Below are 14,090 nucleotides of genomic sequence, written 5' to 3' on the forward strand. Positions count from 1 at the left end.
CACCTCCATTTCATTTTCAAAGATAAGACAAATGACTACAATTGTATTTTAAAGTAGCAACAAGTAAACGAAAATAGGCTACTTAAGACCCAATAGATTATCACATTCATTTATTCTGCTCTACTTTACAATTCAAGTGTTTTGTACATGGAATAGCCCAGCAATTATCTACAACTCTGAACCATAATTGTATTCATTTAAAGTACACCTTAATGGTAACTGCATGTAACAGTGCTGCTCATTAGTTTATGAACCCATGCTAAGGTTGACTAAAACGAGGAATAAAAAAGTCATCTTTTGGATATTTATCCTAAGGCCTTAATTTGAAAAATGAGGAAAATGTTGACCTTTACGGAAACCAATTTTCTTTGTGAATGAATAATGTACCGTAAATAAAAAAAAAATCTTCCTTTGAATACAGGGGACATGAGTATATACACCCCTTTGTTAAATTCCCATAGAGGCAGGCAAATTGATATTTTTAAAGGCCAGTTATTTCATGGATCCAGGACACTATGCATCCTGATAAAGTACCCTTGGCCTTTGGAATTAAAACTGCTGCACATCCTCACATGCTCTTCCCCTTACCTAGAGATTGGCGTGGTTTTATTTCAGTTGGCTAATAGCTGGTTTGATTAGCATTAAGAGGTGATTATATGGAAAGTACCCCATGCCATTTTTATTTAAAAAAAAAAAAAAATCGGCCTGCCCCTATGGGAATTTAACATTGGGGTGTGTATACTTATGCCACTGTATTTTAAGGAAGAACATTTATTAATTTACGATATATTATTTAATCACAAAGAAAATTGGTGTCCTTAAAGGTTGGATTTTTCCTAATTCTTTGAATTAGGAATCAAGTTCCAAAAGAATTAAAAGATAGATAATAAAGTCAGAGGGAAAAGATACAAAAAAAAGTCAGATCAAGTAATAATAAACCAACACTTTATTTAAGACACACTGATTTTTACAGTTTATGGATTCCCGTTTTATGCCAAAATGAATTTGACAGAAAACCTAGGTGCTCCCTGACAATCCTTTATTACAAAATTGGTATTGTAACACTAAAATACTCATCATAGCATAATGATCTACAGTATTCACTAAAACAACTGAAGAGATATGTACAGAAACCTGTGATTTCAAATCGCTTAAATGAGTTACTTTTGTCAGCATAAATAAATAATGTCCGTGTGCTTACATTTTTAATCCTTGACAACATTTTCTCCCTGAACAGAACTACTTTACCTGACAGCTCTCACCCTCAAGACAAACTGTTTGTGCATGACAAACACTGTCGAAAACAGTAATGCTGGGGTGGGTAAAACGGTAAAAGCCTTGACATCGATCTATTTCAATGTATCTACAAAACAATGAAACATCTTACATTAAAATAGCAACCTTATCTTGGCTAAAATTCAAGTTCACCTATTTTTCCCAGCAGAGGAAATGAACAGTTGCAATGCGTCACAGTTTACACAAAGGCCCAGACTGGTGAAAAAAAAACTACAATCCCACTGATCTAAAAAACACAAAGATCAATGAGTAACTCAGATGATGACACAGTTTAAAGCGTATTTTTGCCTGGTTGACACCAGACCCTTCTCAGTTGTAACTGAGTGGGTCTGGGCAAGCTTCATTCAAGGCCTGTTTCAAAGGATGCCGCTCAAATGCCTCTGGGGGCGCAATTGGATAGTCCTTCAACCAATCAGACCAACGATCCGGGTGAGGTAGCAGCAACAGCGGCATCAACGAGTTGCTGTGCTTCTGTGGCCTTCATGTTGAAGGTAAACTAAAAGCTTCAGTATAAAGCCCGCCTCAGCGGTTGTGATTTTTGCCTCCATTTGGAAAAATTGGAAATGGGCTTGAATGGGCTCATGGCCAGACCATTTACTGTAAAATTTGAACTGACTTGGAGACCAAATCTCCAAGTTTGTCAGTTTTTTTCCCCCGGGCTAGCATATTTTGCTAGCAGTCATGGAAACACTGATTTCAAATCAACTTGTCATCACTAAACTGACAGAGCCAGCTGAGCAGCTAGGCGTAATGCTGCACTCTGTTCAGCCCTTAAATCTGGCTGTAGCAGAAGGCATAAAAAACGTTACATTCAAGACCTCGTAAAAGGCTTGGTGTGGCGATGTAGCAGAGAAGGATGAGGTTCGAATTTCAGCTCCATACTGAACCTGAAATTTAGTTAAAATGTATGACAAATGCATGTCTTTCTATTAAATGTACTAAAATAGGATCCATGACAAACAAGTCTGCATTGCAGCAGGATGCTACTCTGGACGTGTGGGTGTCTAACATTCACCAAACGGAATATTGCAAGACGGTTAAGGGGATGAAATTAAGTACATCTGTCACACCATTTTTCCTTCAGATTAACACAGTCAAATGTCATACAAACTTACAAGTGTAGTTTGCACATTTTTGGAAAGTTATTCTTGATTAATGAGCAGATCCAATGTAGATAATCCGAACTGGAATGTTTTAGCTGCACTGCTGCATGAACTTATCGTTTCAAGTTTCCCTAATGCACCATTTCTAGTAGAGAATTACCTTCATTAATTACTAATAAAAGTGTTTAAAATCTTTCTCATACCAAAAAATATACATTTCTACATTCAAATGATGTAAAAATACAGTCAAAAAGTTTCATTCAACATCTTGCATCTTTTTTTAAGATGAGGTTAAGGTTATCAAATGTACCATTATTTTTCCATTTAAAAATCGTTTCCTTTTCACCAATAAAATCTTTGGAATCATATCCATTTATGTTTTTTCCCTGTACTACTGCCTGGCTCCAGTACACGTGCAAACTGAGCTCTCTTTAGTGACAGTGAAATGCAACGGGCCGGTCAGCACTCTGTGGGTCCCTTTTTTTAAGCTAGGCTAACCTCTACTTTCCTTTTCAGTCCAGCACACATTAAGCCGGACAAATCAATAAATGATAGTGCTACTTATCATCACACATGGATGTTGAAATAGCACTGCAACATGTAGAGAAAACACACACATCAAATACTATCCCTCACAATGAAATGTGATGACGTGACGTCTCCATAAAGATGAGCCAAAAATGCTGCAAAACAAACTGTAAAAGTATGTTCTTATATGCAGAGTAAATAGTTTGGTTTTTGTTCCATTTCTTATCATACTTTTGGTATTCTTTTTTTTTGTGTATTTGTGTTCTTCTGATGTGTGTACATTTTTTCTTTTAAGCTGCTTTAGCACAGGAATTTCCCCAGTGTAGGATCAATAAAGTCTATCTTATCTTTCTTAATGTTTTTGTACAGAACCTGTTTGTGTGCACATTTCATATTCAAAACCATCATACTTTCAGGATTTTTTTTTCTGAGCTCAGACCACTTATTCAGAAAAATGTTTTGTCAATTCTTTTTCAGATTCTTTGTTCACGATCAACTGCCAGTTCTCTGTCAGTTGACCCACTGTAGGGCCCCTAAACACCCCCCACAAAAAAAAAAAGTTCCCTGACTGCAGTAACAGAACACTTGTCATGGCATGGTACATTGACCACATTTTCCTGTCAAAGCTCTATCTGAAAAAGAAATAATGTAAGAAAAACTGATCTCAAATGATAGTTAATTACATGTGTTGGCTACACTTTGGCTCATCTTTATCAGGTGTGTTAATTTAAGCTATACTGTACATCTTAAAACATTTATCCGATTATGTACATTCCACATACACATCAAGCATCTCTATTTATAAGATACGTACATGTTGATGTAATATTTTGTGAAAGACTATAGAGCTTTGCCCCATCTTTCAGCTAGATTTAAGAGGTCAATTATTTTCTAAAATGTTCCTAAATATGCAATAAATATCCCAACTCATAAAAGGAGCGTATGAGTCATAAATACACCCGAAGGCTTTTCTTTTATCGCTGGCTATATCTTTATACTCATTGTTAATATATTCATTTTCTCCCTGAACAATGTGCATACATTTAATCTCTCCTGCATAGCACTATATTGTCAGTTTTGTGGTTTGATGAAGACTATTGTTTGCTTGATCTGATTAGTTTCAACTAGTTTTACAAGTAAGATGTGCAGGGCTGAGCTTTGCAGAATGCCTACAGCTAAGACCTAATCTACTCGCTCTGTCTACTTACAGTCTGGCGTGCATTCCCACTACTTTCTCATTTTCATCCTGCAATAGGCGTTTGCTGCGTCGATGTTTACTGGATCATGGGATCGTCATTGGGGGACGCCAGAGTTGGGACACTAACAAATGTCGGGGTTTTGCCCTCAGTGTAAGCTGTGGCCCTGTTGGACACAGTAGTGAAGGACAGGTGGTCGTGTTCCATGATGGCCAGGCGGTCCTGCGGCTTCTCCTTCTTCAGGTAGAACATTTTCCTCAGCTGCTTCAGTTGCTGCAGCTCGCAGAAGGTCTCCAGCACCACCAGCATGACTATCAGACCCAGGATCAGGTAGACTGACGAGACAAACACACCAAGGAGAAGAAAGACGTAGTTAGACCAAGTGAGTGGTAGAATTAAATCATTACAAAAAATATTGAGATATCACTACAGCCAAAAACAAACAGTTACCACGTATTATATAAACCTGACAATACATCACTTGAATATTTTTTCTTTTCGGGACCGAATAATAATAAGGGAAGCAATGAAACAGACATATTACAATAGCATATCAAAACAATAAAACCAGAAAATAATAGCAGGTGAAATGTAATATTATTAAAGGTGAAGGCTAATCTAAAGAGGTAGAGGTTTTGATAAGTGATTAGAATGTTTCCAGGTCAGTACAGTGACAGAAGTGTAGGGACTTAACAAAGTGTAGGCCTGTACTATTCTAATGCCTTTTTTATTGCTGTAGAATTTTACCTGATGTGTTTTTGTATTATGGCAGCTGCTGTTGTATTTACACAGAAAGACTCTAAAAATATCATGAGCATTAAAAACAAAACAAAAAAAGTAATCCATTAACAAGTAATGCATTTCTCCACTATTGTCCCAAAACATGTTGCTTACATGCACTGACAGAAGAGGGCAGTAACTAGATAACCATGTTATGGAAGAGTGTGCTTTGGAAGATGGTTTGAATAAATGGTTTGTTGGTCTTTCACTTGACACAAGCCAACCATCTTTGGCAGCATCTAACATGAACAATCCCCTTACAACCCAAGGTGCATTTCTGTTTAATACATGAGAAATCCCCTTTGTTATTGGATGCACACAGAGTAGTGCTGTGTTTAAATGCTTTTCACAAAAGCAGTAGCAGAGTGCTTTGCATCAAAGGCATGGGCGGAACAAGACAAACAAACACTCCTGCAGACAACATAAACGTTGCTTAATTTGTGGCAAACTGTGTCTTGCTCTTCTGTTTTAATGATAATAAAATAATGATGATGGCACTCACTTCCGTTACGGACATGTCATTCTTCACAGAGGAAGTTGTACAAATGTGTTATTTGTGGACACACATACATTCTGTCACAGACTTCTCTCTCCACTGACGGACACCCTCTTCCTACTGAATGACTGAATTGTCTCTCTGGCAGGTTCGTACCACACACACATGCAGATGACAGTTCACTGCAGTAGCCTTCGACATTCATGCACACCCACAGCTTGTCAAAAGCACATGAGTTCAAGCAGAATTTTACATTTTGTATTTCTTTGATTTGTTTCCACTATTAGCCCTGACAATGCTGCTGACAGAAATTTGCACAGTCACCCAGAAAATGCAATCAATGCCTTGCTGCTCTCCATTAGGCCATGGCTCGTTTTTTTCCCCTGCACTGCACTATGTTTTCTTACCTGACTGATTAACAGGCCTTTAACAGCATGGAAGAAACCGATAGGATGTCAAAATGTTGCTTTTTCAGCAGCATGCACCAGTTTAAAAATAGCCAAAGCGTGGAAAAAGCTACAGATTATGCAACTTAACCCTTTTTAATGAGCTATGCATTGTTTAGAAGTTTGCAGTGAAAGGTTTTGCAGAATATCTCCTTCCTGTTGTAACAATGTCCATGACACTATGTGTGAGTAGGACTGGTCATTTCTAATGCTGCAGGGGGTTGATTTCTGTTCTTTTTTTCAGTTCTCTTTCAGTTTTTTTAGTTTTGTAATAGCGACCTAGTTTAAAATCAAAAGTATATTGCTAGTTAAATAAATCCTACTATATATGTCGTCAAGTTAAAGTATTTGTCATATCTCCTTTGGTTTACAACCCAAAGCTCTAAAGTGCAATAACTGTTTTATGTTTACATCTTATCCATCAGTATATGCCAATTAAAAACCAAAATGTACCAAATATATCTGAATGCTATCTGTGTATTTATAAGCAATACATTTATTTGTTACACATGACATTCCACGTTTTCACTAAACGGGTCAAGAAATAGAGCCAGCAGATTGTGTCACAGGCGTCACACCCAGGTAGATCAAAGTCCACCATCATAAAACATGCTATATGGGATATTCTTAGATCAGTAAACCCTTACAACATTAATTCTGAGATATTAAGATTAACTTGAACAAATTTAGAATATCCGTATATCCATGTTACATAGTGTTAAACAAATGATTTATGATGTTAGTAGGGTTATTTGGCTGGATAGCATGCTCCCTGTTCTGACAGTGCAAACAAGGCAAGCACTCATATCCTCTTTGCAACATGAAGTGTTAACGTTTATGAGAAACGTGATCCTGAAACAGACACAATGCCTGTAGTCTGTTCTGTAATATATTTTGTCTCACAGCATAAATAGTTTAAAAAGGATATGTGATGTTAAAAATGGCTCACTAACACATCAATAAGGATAAAAATGGACAGTAAGTAAATGTAAATGCACTGTTCTTTTATAGCGACTACTCAAAGCACTTCTACATTCAGTGTCTTCCCCAAGGACACTTCAACATGGGACTGCAGGGCCAGGGATGAGCCACCAACATTCCGATTGACAAGCAACCACTCTACCACTAAGCCACCCCCTTGCCTTGGAAATCTCTCAAAGTACGAAGAATCATCAGCACTCACCAGTGATCCCCAGTTTGTAAAGCTCCCTGAACCTCTGATTAGTGGCCTCTCCAGGTACGTAGTCACCCAGACCAATGGTGCTGAGGGAAATGAAGCAGAAGTAGAAGGACTCCAGGAAGTTCCAGTTCTCCTCCAGCGCAGAGAAGATGGCAGCGGGGATGAGGAAGAAGCAAGAGACGGCCAAAGTGGCGAGCAGAGTGGCATGTACAATAGCCACCAGTGGTTTGGACAGGCCCCAACGCCTGTGGATGTACATAACCGGCCTCCGCGTGCTGAACACCATGATCCTTTGCACCACAGCAGTGAGGAAGAGGAGGGTAAAGGGGATACCAATCATTGAATAGATAATGCAGAAGGCCTTCCCGCCATCGGACAGTGGTGCTGTGTGACCATATCCTGTAGGAAATCAAACGGGACAGAAAGAGAATATGTGTAAACACTCCATCTCAACAAGTTTGGAATTCAGCTTGTTTTTTGGCTTAATTAAACTAATTCATTTTTATACAAGGCAGGTTCTTGAGCAGCCAATTTAATTTAATGCCCCGGTTTAACTGGGAAATAAAATAACAGGTACAGACAGTCACTAATTAAATATAATAGGCATTAAATAGAGGAACAGACAATAAACAAGGTACAGGCTTAATTAAAGCATTTACAGGCTGGTAGGGGATAATTACTGAGAACCGTCTCACAATGATGTTAGTGGGAAGGAGGTGTTGCTGTTAAAACCTACAGGTTCTTGTGAAGTAGACCAACAAGAGTGTTAAAAATACAGTGGCTCACTAACACGACTGTGCAAATGAAGAAGCAAAATGAACGGCTGCACACTGGTTTTCCTCTGGTGAGAATTAAAGCCAATCTCATCACGGTGTCTGGTACGTCTTTTTGGAACTAGTCCGTCGTTGCTGTGCTGAGTAACACGGGTAGCAGAAAATAGCCAATATCAATCCTAAGCTGTGGAAAAAAAATAATTCTGAAAGTGCCTTTGCAGTTATTAAAAGTCACAAAACCACAAAACTATTTTGAGACTTAAACAAGCCCGAGCTCTATCTGACCTACATGTCAGTCAATTCTCTGTTTAACCAGCAACAGAAATTTGATGAGAAACAGGAAAGGTTTTATGCAGCCAGAAAGCCACTGCTGAAGCATTTCAGGTATCAGCACAATCACATGCATGTTGACATGCAGCCTTGTGGTAAGACTACATTTCTTCAGTTACCCTGGCTGACAAGCTCTTGCAATGCATGTCCTTTTGAGCAATGCTAGATAACAGAAAAAAAGACTATATGCACAGTGTTGGGCAACACTGTACAAATGCCTTTAAAGAAAATCTACAAAACTGTGTTTAAGTTTTGCCTAAATTTGAACATGTGATTGCCTGTGGGGGGAAGGAGATGTATAGATGTTAACTTTCTCAAATGGGTGTGCTTCAGTGCCTCAAGTTGGATTTAGGCCTGCTTCTGTATGGAACCCTGCAACATAGGCCCTACTGTAAATCCTGCAGGAGGGCTGTTCATGGCAGTGTTGTGCCAACATATATGCAAGATAGAACACATAGATATAGCCTCTGTAGGCCTAAACAACCACAGACTCAAGAGCAAATGCAACAAACAGCCTTATGGCCTGATTGAACTAGTGGCATAATTATTGTAGGCTAATGTGTATTAAAAAAATGGCAACAATACTCTACAATTAGGGCATCACATTCTGCATTAAACATGTTAGTTTCCACTAGCTGACTAAATGCAGCAGGCTATAGGTCTGTGTGGCAGGGGCCCAGGTCGCACCAAGGATATTTTTCCAAAACACTTAAGATTAATGTTAAAAAATGAAGGCGTAATCTATCTTATTTTGCACACCTGGTCGCCTGCTGCATCACCTACACTGTCTAGCCTGAGGCGGTGACCAGCACTTACCTGTGGTGGACAGCACGGTGCTCGCAAAAAACAGCGCAGAGGTGAAGTCCCAGTTCCAGTTAGCCGAGGCGTTATTGAGGATGGAAACCCCATAATTACTGGCATCCAGGGCTTTCTTTAGAAAACGCTCGAGACGCTCCTCGGATAGACATTCATTTTCCTGGAGGAACTGTTTTTTAATGGCCCTCAGCTCCTGGCGCAAGAGGTCTTCATAAGGCAGCTCAACCGAAGAAAAGACAACGGCGCCGAATATGAGATAAAGGATATACCCCAAGACTAGAGATACAAAATACCACGTCGATTTGTGACTTTGTATCAACCGCACACACGAATTGCTGGCTAGAGACTGAAGCATTTTCAAGAGGTAGCCTATCACCTCGGTATTACGTTACGGGTTTATAATATATAACAGGCTACAGAAACTAACGTTATTGATTCAACCGCCTCGCGTGGTATTTAGCGAAATGTGTCCTTAAGATAGGGATGTTGTTACAGACAAAGCTCAAATGAGGATTCTCTCTTCCCCCTCCGCGAAACCTGCTGTGGCATATGAGGCTTTCAGGTACTGTCGGAAATATTAGCATTATTGGATAAGACGAGTAGCCCGTAAGAGTAGCTGAGATCCTCCATAGGATAAGCCGAAAGAGCACATTGTTGCCTAATTTCTAATACAATGCAATTTATATCAATCTGGCCTACAATTTATATTTTAAATTATTTCAAAAACACTAAGTTAAAGTCTCCTGAATGAAGGATAACTGTCATATTTCCGAGCTTCAAATGACAGTGAAGGCAGCAAGTGATGTGGCGGCGACAAAGGCCGTGTGACGTAAGAATTTCTTGCCTCCCAGGTAGTCGGATGATCCGTTATGACGTCTTTCAGTTTCAATTCAAAGCCATCGAAAATGTCAGAAAGCTTTTGTCATTGTCTTCTCGCCTGTTGTTTTGTAACCAGAGATGCTGATTGGGAACAGTGTCAATGAAACGCCCTGAGACGCAGAATGTGAAGCAGGTTATAGACCTAGCCTGTTTTCTTGTCAGTGTTAAAACGTAGGCTAAAACTTACACACAGCCTACAATTCAGAAGTATTTGTCCTTTACTTGAGTATTTTAATTGTATGCTACTTATACCTCTACTCCATTACATTTTGGAGGCAAATCTTACTTTTACACTCTACTACAATAATTAATAGATATATTTAGATAGATAGATTAATAGATTTAGGTAACACAACTTTAAGTTAGTTAAATTTTAACTTTACAGATTTAAATTATTAATGCAAAATATAAATCAACAAATAGCCAGGTTGCAAAGGGTGCCAGAATGAATATGGGATGATTAATGTAACAGGTTGCTTTATATACTGAGGTAGGTGGATATGACAATATAGTGTGTACAGTGATGCGGCACTGCGACCCAGACTAACTGCAGTCTCTCACAGTTCCAAACCATTTCCCCTGAGGTCCTTGCCAGTCTGGTACTGCCTCTAAGAGCTATTTCCTGTTTTAAGTAGATCAATTCTCAATATTATTAATATGTTGCTTTCTGTGGGTTCTGTGCCCTGAGCTTTTAAAACCGTTGCTAAAAAACAAATACTGACTTACAAATTCTTTAAAATTACAGGCCAATCTCTAATCTACCATGTATGGTTAAACTTCTTGAATGGCTGTTGGCCAACGTACAGCCCATTTATCCAACAACAACAATTTCAATCTGGCTTCCGTTCCTGCAAGTCAACTGAAACGGCCTAGAGTAGTCTGTTGCTGCTTCTTGACCTGAGGCTTACCCTTACGCCATTATATTGGTGTACAGAGGACAGCCCTCTCATGGTTTCAGTCATATTTACCAAATGGAACCGAACATGTTAACTAAAACAATACAAATGTGACTCCTCTAGAATTAAATCTTGTGTAAGGGATTGATCCATGGCCCAATGCTCTTTTCCATGCTTCCCCCTGCTGACATTATTAGAAAATACAATGTTAAATTTCACTGCCACCCTAAATTTAGAGACATGGGTATCAGACATAAAAAGATGGATGAGTATAGAGTTTCTGCTGTTAAATGCTAATAAAACAGAGCTATAATACAGCAAAACATGTTCACTTGTTTAAGAATGTGTCTATTAATACTGATGGCTGTATTATCTCTGAAAGCTTGAGCATCAAATACCTTGATGTGATTTTTGATCCTTGTCTGACATTCCAGTCTTACATCAAGGCTATTACCAAGACACCTTTTTTTTTATCTCACATAGCAACAATTCAACCTATTTTATCATTCTGTGATGTTGAAACTTTAAACCATGCATTTGTGTCTTCCCGATTTGGTTACTGCAACGTTTTTTTATTTTGGTCTTCCAAATTGTGATACTAGAAACCTTCAATTATCCTTTCTGCGTCCTTCACAAACAAACCGTTTGACTTATTGTCTAATGTTGCTGGTTTTGTATGATTTATATTTACTGCTCTGTTCAATAGTTTTGTTGCTGTCTGTTATTTCTGTGTTCCTTTAATTGTAAAGTACATTGACACCTTGTCTAATGGTAATTTCACACTTTAAATAAAGTTGCTAAATTGATTGATTATATTTATATTGATTGTGATGTTATTCACGTGTTAAAGAACAATGAGTATTTAAACTGTAAATTCTATGATTTACTGATAAAGTGGATGCACGGTCTTTAAGGGTTATTGCACAGTGATTAATTGTGCCTCCCAGATTGGGCAAGTTTGAACAGGTTGTGTTTGGGGTGGGATCTGTAGTGATGTTACCTGCATTATCTATCATATAATCAATAATATAGGCTAATAAAACTAGAGAGAGGCAGGGCAGTACAGCCCGACCAGGCTCCTCTCTTTACCCTGTCTCTTAGTTATGCTGTAATAGTTTTAGACAACCAGGGGACTTCCTTTGACACACTGAGCTCCTCTCCTTCGCTATCTTTCCATTTGTGTGCATTAATGTCCCAGAGTTACCAACCTTAACTAGTCCTTGTGTTCTTTTCCCCCCAGCATGTTTTCTTGGATCAGGGAGGCTCCAAAATCATGTTTGCAGCTTTCGCTGTGGTTCCGCTACACGTTCTGCGATGTCCTGTTACATCCTGCTACGCTCTGCGATGCCCTGCTACGTCCTGCTATGCCATGAACTACTACAAAGAACTACTACAAATTACTATTCTTTGTGACTATTATTGCCACTCTTCATTTTGACCCCAACCGGTCGTCAGACACCGTCTACCAAGAGCCTGGGTCTGTCCGAGGTTTCTGCCTAAAAGGTTTTTTTTCCTCGCCACTGTCGCAGCTGTTGCTTGCTCTGGAGGGAACTTTTAGAACTGTTGGGTCCTTGTAAATTACAGAGTAAAGTCTAGACCAACTCTATCTGTAAAGTGTCTTAAGATAACTCTTGTTATGAACTGATACTATGAATAAAATTGAATTGAATTGAATTGAATTTGGTGGCAGATCAAAACCACCCAGTGAGGCAGGTGGGAGTCTTGGGCTGAAGAAGTGCATCCTCTGCTGGGCCTTTTTTTTTTTTTAAGTGTTCATGTTAGAAGTCCACTTTAGGTCCTGAGAGATAGTGGATCCCCAAATCTGTAAGGTTTCCACAGCAGACACACTGTTGTCCAGAATGGTGATGGGGGAAATGTTGGGGGCTCCTCCTGAAGTCCACTATAATCTCCACACTTTTAAGAGCTCCAGGTTGTTGTCCACTCCTACTGCACTAGGGGGCCAGCTGACCACCCTCTGTATACAAACTTGTCACCGTCCCAGATGAGGCCGGTGACCATTGTGTCGTCTGCAAATTTTTGTCTAACAGACGGGTCTACTGATGTGCAATTGATGGTGTAGAGGGAGAAGAGCAGTGGAGAGCACACATCCCTGGGGTGCTGGGTGTTGACTTTTTCCCCTGATCATGATTTAATATATGATTTTCCACTGTCATGAAGTTTGTGATCCACTCACAAGTGGAGGTGACACGGTAAGCAGGAGGATTTCTGGGATGAAGGTGTTGAACACCCAGCTGAAGTGCACAAACCAGATCCTTGCATATGTCCCTGGGGAGTTGAGGTGTTTCAGGATGTAGTGCCGTCCCATACTGAAAGCATTATCCACTGACCTACAGTATTTGCCCGACAAACTGCAGGATATCTAGCAGGGGTCCTGTGATGTCCTTCCGGTGGGTCCACACCAGTCTCTCAAAGGAGTTCATGACCACAGATGTCAGGGTGATAGGCCTGTAGTATTTTAATCCTGTGATGAAGGGTTTCTTGGGGAACGGCTCACCGGGATGGTTATGGGGCATTTGAAGCAGGAGGGGACTTCCCACAGCTGCATTGATCTGTTAAGGTACGGATGGGGGTCAGCTGTTCAGCACAGACTTTAAAGATAATATGAAAACTATGATATATTTTGTAGCAATAGTACATTTGCACACTAGTACAATAGTACACATTTTTGTAGCATAGTTGTATAAGTATAATATTGGGTATCTATGTATATCATGCATGAAATTAAAAACATTACTTAATCTTGAAGAAAAAACATATCTGATAGTAAATCACAGACTGTGGTGGTTCCTTCGTGTCATCAAAAATTTTAATTTTGATTGAAAAAGGGTCAGAATGAGGTCACTGTTCTGGCTATATTTACTTTCCACGTTATCATTGTTACCAGGGTAACATCAGCTCCTTTTGTTTCAGGATTTGTCTAATGATTATTAGATAAAACTGTTTTAGCTGTAGATGTTAAGACAATGTTTTTGGTGTCACACTTTGGTTTGAATTCATCATCATTTAATCTATTAATTTAGGATTCCTGTATTACTCTGATAATAAATGAGTTGTATATAAAAAATGTATTCTATTTACTTTGCGATTTGTGGCTAAAACATGCAAACAATAAGGTACATTTCAGTGTCACCGCTTTATATTTATGTTCAAACATATAAACTTACATTTTTACATTTAAATACAAACCTTCTAATTTAGTTTTAGCAAGGTTGAATAACCAAGTGGGCAACTTGAACACAAGACCACCAGGGGCCCCCAGAACCCCCATGATGCTACAGCACAATAATACTACTGCATTATATAACAAGTGATATAAAGTATGATCAATCATCATATCAGTCAAGGGGTGA

At 39.0% G+C, this 14,090-nt stretch overlaps 1 protein-coding gene across 1 annotated transcript; it reads right to left on the reverse strand.

Annotated features, from left to right (window-relative positions):
* Nucleotides 1–928: 928 nt before the first annotated feature.
* On the reverse strand, nucleotides 929–9,508 carry kcnk1b (potassium channel, subfamily K, member 1b). The gene is made up of 3 exons (XM_034898277.1): nucleotides 8,945–9,508; nucleotides 7,029–7,424; nucleotides 929–4,458 (listed from the first exon to the last, which is right to left on the reverse strand). The coding sequence occupies exons 1-3, from the start codon at nucleotides 9,297–9,299 to the stop codon at nucleotides 4,202–4,204; spliced, it is 1,008 nt and encodes a 335-aa protein (XP_034754168.1). The 5' UTR covers nucleotides 9,300–9,508; the 3' UTR covers nucleotides 929–4,201.
* Between the last annotated feature and the right edge of the window lie 4,582 nt (nucleotides 9,509–14,090).

Source organism: Etheostoma cragini, chromosome 17, assembly GCF_013103735.1.
Source record: "Etheostoma cragini isolate CJK2018 chromosome 17, CSU_Ecrag_1.0, whole genome shotgun sequence".
NCBI classification, from domain to species: Eukaryota; Metazoa; Chordata; class Actinopteri; order Perciformes; family Percidae; genus Etheostoma; species Etheostoma cragini.